A 6,104-nucleotide genomic window follows, 5' to 3' on the forward strand; every position below is an offset into this window, starting at 1 on the left:
AATATGTAATATTTTAATAATTTCATTAATAGAGATGAGAATAAAGTGAAAGTTTAACTCAAGCTGAGATATTTATTACTATTACTAAGAACAATTATAAGAAGAAATAATTAAGAAACTTATAATTATAAAACATAGAATTATTAAATAGTTTAATATCTCTAATCACAGTATATCTGAGATAGACTGGCCGCTGGGACCATGAATTTCACATTTGGTCTCATTTGGTCTGATCCCATACATTTCTTGGCGTGAATCCCGCTGGGACTGACTATCAAAAAAACATGCAAAGTGACTATATATCAGATTTTAAAATGAGACCATGACTTGAAAAAAATGAGAAAGTGATTCCATTTGGTCCCATTTAGTTCCATTCTTGGCATAAAGTTACTATTTTTAGACATTTTAAGGTTTTTTTTAGACTATTTTTAATTTTTTAAAAAGTAACGCTTTTTGGTAACACTCAAATGAGATTTAAAGCCATTTAAAGCAATAAAAATAATTTAAATTGAGAAGTGGAAATCATGATCCCATTTGGAAAATGTGACAAGAGTAGACAGTAAGTCCCACTGGAACAGTATGAAACTACTATCTAATGTTAGAACCGTGTAATGGAATCTGTCAAATTGACAATGAGACTATCAAAAATTCTGGTCCTGGTCCCAGACACGGTCACACGGTCAGTCTAATCTGAGAAGTGTAGTTTTTATAAGAAAGTAAAGAATAAACTTATATAAGAATGTATTTAATTATTTCATAAATATTATTAATAATTATTATCAAATTCTGATTATATAAGTAATTACTGAATAAATTAAATAAGACTGAATTCAATTTTCAGTCTCAGTCTTATTCTGATTTTAAAAGAATAATTATCTTTTACTGTTTATTCTGAGAAATTACTCTTATTTTATTATTCCTGAATTAAATCTGGTCATTTTTCACATTATTTCTGAAAGAAATGATTCATTTTCAGATTTATTTAATACTTGATTCTGATGAAACTCATGCTAAGAAATGTATAAGATCAGATTAAATGAGATTAAATGTGAAATTTATAGTCTCATCAGTCAGTCTAATTGCAGCAGCAGCAATTGCAGCAATTAAAGCTGTAATTACCTGCTTAATAAGTGATGACTACTTACTTATACAGGCCATTGCGAATTTCTATACAGGCTTGTTATGAGGTTGTCTATAGACGGGCACGTGAGGTGTGCATTTTTTCAATCAATTATATCACAGAATGGGGGCCTGCAAGATTGCATCTTCAATTCTTTTCAATTAAGCAAGCTTTACACCTTCCACACTATTCTAATAAGGTTTTGAGAGCACCTAACATATTGCTTCGCTTCGCTCCGCAAATAACAATAGGTAAGAGCGAACCCGTTCGGTTGGGAGATAACACCTCATAAATAGCATTTCTTCATACATATGTATAAGTATACATATATATACTTTTAGATATACCTTTTTCAGATGTAGGTCTTAGGAACATTAGACCAGAGCAAAAAACACCCACATCAGTAATCAATTAGACAGAAAGTTCAGATACTTTGCTCGGATCAATGTTTGCCTTATAGAGCTCCAGTGCCTTCTGCACTTCTCCTCCCAGACCACAGAAGTTCTCAACCTGCTCCGGGCATCTTCCAATGAAGTTCATCGGATCCAATAGCTGGTCAACCTCCCCAGCCACTGGGGCAAAGAACTCTGACTTCTTAATTCTGTCAATTAAGTCGTTTCTTCTGCCCTTATTCTTGACTATGTCGCTCGCTTGATGGGACAACACCCGGATTTCCTCATGGGCGTCCTGTCGTGATCTTCCAAGCGACACCATCTTCATCATGATGGTTTCGGTTGCCATGAAAGGTAGTTCTACATTTCTGTTAGCGCTGTTATCCAGGTACTAGATCATCCTTGGGCAAGAAATTGTTATGTTACACACCTTCCATCAGGCGGCTATGGATCCGTGCTGGATAGACAACAAGGCCGGACACTACATTGTCCATGGCCATCAGGATTGAGTCCGCGCTTAGGAACATTTCGGGAATAGTGATACGACGAATCGCGCTGTCATCGAGGGTGCGCTCGAACCATTGCTGCGCATAGGTATCCGCAGCATTCTTATTGAGATTTGCCAAGTGCCGTCCCAGACTGGCGATGCGTTCGCAACGCATAGGATTCCGCTTGTATGCCATGGCGGACGATCCGATTTGGTCTTTCTCGAACGGTTCTTCCATTTCCTTCTGCGCAGCAAGATGTCTAATATCCCCAGTGATTCTCTGAACTGTAGTTCCCAGTGCAGAGAGAGCGTTGGCTACACGCAAATCGACCTTGCGGGAATAGGTCTGGGTAGAAATCGGGTAGCAGGATGGAAATCCCGCCTTGGCGCAAATGATTTCGTTGAGCTTGTCGATTTTTGCCCTGTCATTGTTGAAGACTTCCATAAAGCTGGCTTGCGTTCCAGTGGTTCCCTGGGCACCGCGGAATCGGAGGTCGTTCCGCGTGCGCTCGATATCTTCGAGATCCATGAGCAGATCTTGCACCCACTGAGCAGCACGGCGTCCGACGGTGATGAGCTGAGCGGGCTGATAATGGGTATAGCCAAGGGTGGGCATATCCTTGTATTCCAGGGCGAATTGGGACAGCTTGTGGATCACTGTTGCAAGCTTGGGAAGTACAAGGTCGAGAGCGTCACGAATACTTATCAGGTCACCGTTATCTGTGCAATAACAAGAAGTGGCGCCCAGATGGATGATTCCCTCGGCGGCCGGGGCGACTTGACCAAATGCCTAAGATAAAATCCCCAATTAGTATCATAGATCTTGGAATATCTGACCAAGCCCATACAGGGCCGTGTAGCCATCTAAGATAGCGAGTAAGCGCAGCAATAAATGTAATGTACATACGTAGACATGGGCCATAACGTCATGCCTCCGCCGCTTTTCCTCCTCCGCCGCGACCTTGAAGCATTTGTCCGTCATGACCACATTTGCCTTCATCTGAGCAATAGCTTCATCCGAAATATCGATTCCCAATTCCTTCTCGGCTTCCGCGAGCCAAATCCACAGTTTCCGCCATGTCGTTGATCGAGTTCGGGCGGAGAAGATGGTTTTCATCTCCTTGCCTGTCGTTATATACCACCATGGCTTAGTTGACACAAACCAATTCGCCTCGAATTAAGTGTCACTTACTTGCATACCGCGAAGCCAGCGGGGTCTGATATGTATCGTTTTCAGCCATTTTTGGAATAAGGTCGCAATTCTTTATTATTTTGCGGGGTTTGTTGGCCGGGGGAAAAAGAAGAACAAATTCATGCACATTATTCTGCCGCCATTTAACTAGTTACCCATTGGTGCGCGGGGAAAGCGGTGTAAAATGAAACTGCCACACTTCTGAAAAGCTTCATTAGTATTGTCACCACTGAGATAAACTGCTAGGTGTGCCTCCGGGAAGCCATCATGCAATTGTTCTTATACTTTCTCATTCTCATCTCTGAATGTGTTCACTAAACATATGCAATCAATCGATCCACGCATAGAATCTAGCACTGAAAGGGGGTGTGTCAAATTATTACTTGTGAGGGCCTGCTTGGGCGAGATTGATTCTATTTATGATGTGAGGATATCAAATCTCATAGTTACTACACCTACTCTTTCCTTTCATTTTTGCATTTGAGTATCTGATGGCCTTTTCACTCAAACGCTCCTCGGCATATCTTAAGATCACCGCGTTTTAGAGCTGGAGAGGCGAGGCAAGATTTAAATAAAAATATCTTAATGCACACGAGCCTCTGTGTGCAAAGACATTGCAGAGCTAAGCTCAAAACAGAAGGCCCTGCAAGATTGATTTTACAGCTTATTAATAGAAGAGATAGAACTGTAAAAATAAATAGAGATTCATTTTTCAGTGTAAAAGCATTAGCTAACTAAGAAAGAAAAAAAATAAAAAACATTCTGCTCTGTCTCACTAGCTTATATATTATTCTCAAGAACAGTTTAAGTAATCTGAAGAAGACTTATAATAGTTTTGAATTTAATCTTCAGAGTTACATTCTTCTTATACAGAGTCTTATTTTCAATATAAAGAGTTAAAATCTTAATATCATAACTGTTAACTGACTTAACACTTATTATCTGTTTTTTCAAGACTCTAGTCTCTGTATTCTCAGCTGTAAAGTATTTCTTAAATGAGCTTTTTTTCTTAACTTTCTTTCTCTTTTTATTCTTCTATTTCTTTTCTTTCACTTTATTATTCTTCTTACTGATATTGACTATGTATAACTATTAGTTAATTGTATTGAAATTGATATATTTCATATTAAAAAGTGACTTACTTCTATGATAAAAGCAGTGACTTTCAGTGTTATTATAATAATAACTGATTCAAGCTTTATAACACTGATTCAGAGTACTGATACAGATAATAAAAGAGTCTTCTTCTTTAACACAGTAACTATAGAAGACTGTAAAAACAGTATCACAGAATTGTAGAAGAAGTGCTTTATAATTTATATTAATTTTTATATTAATCTAATAACTCTTCTATAAGACTGACTTCTGAGTACAGAGTAATTTAATAAGAGTCTCTAGCTTCTTTGATAACTTCTCAAATATTCTTTCAGTTAAATAAGTCAATTATTAACTTGATAATCTAGAATCAGCAGATGCAGCAGAGACAGACACAGATATAGATACAGATACAGAACTGAGAATGAGATTAATAGCTAATAGCTTAGCAGATTAAACATACAAAGATCTCACATTCAACCGCTCCATCACGAACTCGCTCGATTTTTCGAATAAGAACCCGCCGATAGATCCATCGAAAAGCCCTCAATTATACAAGCATTTTGACCCCATTGCCAACCACATACCCCGTGTGGTGGTGGAGTTATCCAGCCAAATGTGAACCAGACATTGTTTGAAACTCCTGCGTGGGATTATCTCTCATTCTCCTCTACCACACCACAACCCCGGGCCAAATTGCCATACAAATTGTAAGATGAAGAGACCTAGTCATATGCATCAATCTTCTTGATTTTGAAAGATCTCTGATCTGTAGTTGTGAAGATATCTGAGAAGTGACCTCTATGAAAACTCTGTCCATCTTTGATGTTTCAAAACATCAATGCCAAGTCTCACCCTTGTACCGCCCTTCTCAATCTGACTCATTCTCAGCAGAAAAATACAAAAAGATATCTCAGTGATAATATCAAGTATATAATCAATGAATACTTTTGAAGTGCAATCTTCATAATCTGTTGTCAGTGTATCTAGACTTCAATATTAAGTCTCACTCTTATACTATCTCTCTCAATCTGACTCATCTCTGACAGAATAATATAAAAAGATACCTCAGTAACAGTATTCAATACATAATCAGTGAATAATAAGTCAACAGCATATTAACAACTATAAAATCAGTATACTTTAAGATCTGACTGAGTCTTTGATCCCTGCATAGTGACATATATTAAATCTAGTTTTAATATCTTAATATTCAATAGATTCTGTAAGAGATTGAGAATAGCAACACTAAATTTCTATTGAATTTGAGAATTAACTCTATATTAATATAATCATTGACAAAGTCTTCTATTTTAAGATATAAATAATCAGTTTCTCTATATCTCACTGACAATATTTATATTATTATATAGAAACAGACTTATATTCTCTATAATATCAAGACTCTGAAGAGAGAAAGTCTTGATAGAGAGTATATAGTAGTATATATCTTAGCAGTTTCTATCTCATTCTTCTGCAGCAGTTAATGCAAAAAAAAAAAAAAATCTTAGAAATAGTTTTTTACTTCTCTTGAAAAAGTAAGATGTTTTTCTCTGAGTTTTATATAATATTTATAAAGAATTAAAAACAGAGCTGTTTTTTATCATAATTTCATATTCTTTTAAATAAGAATTACTTTTTCAGTGACTAAAGAGCTTTCATTAATACTTAATTCTTTTTTACACTCTTTATTAACTGATTTGAGTCGCACACTTGTTATGTGAGAAGAATTGAATGATTTAGAATAAAATTGAATAGTTTTAATCAATTTCTCTGTAAAAAATTGATTTATTTTTTGTCAGTTTTTCTCTCAAAAAC

General features: G+C 36.4%; 1 protein-coding gene across 1 annotated transcript; it reads right to left on the reverse strand.

The window, feature by feature from the left end:
- Positions 1-1,062: 1,062 nt before the first annotated feature.
- Positions 1,063-3,762, reverse strand: BDCG_08325 (adenylosuccinate lyase). The gene is made up of 5 exons (XM_045424104.1): positions 3,477-3,762; positions 3,192-3,392; positions 2,907-3,124; positions 1,943-2,789; positions 1,063-1,872 (listed from the first exon to the last, which is right to left on the reverse strand). The coding sequence occupies exons 2-5, from the start codon at positions 3,238-3,240 to the stop codon at positions 1,532-1,534; spliced, it is 1,455 nt and encodes a 484-aa protein (XP_045272892.1). The 5' UTR covers positions 3,241-3,392; positions 3,477-3,762; the 3' UTR covers positions 1,063-1,531.
- Between the last annotated feature and the right edge of the window lie 2,342 nt (positions 3,763-6,104).

Source organism: Blastomyces dermatitidis (assembly GCF_000003525.1).
Source record: "Blastomyces dermatitidis ER-3 genomic scaffold supercont1.10, whole genome shotgun sequence".
Lineage (NCBI taxonomy): Eukaryota > Fungi > Ascomycota > Eurotiomycetes > Onygenales > Ajellomycetaceae > Blastomyces > Blastomyces dermatitidis.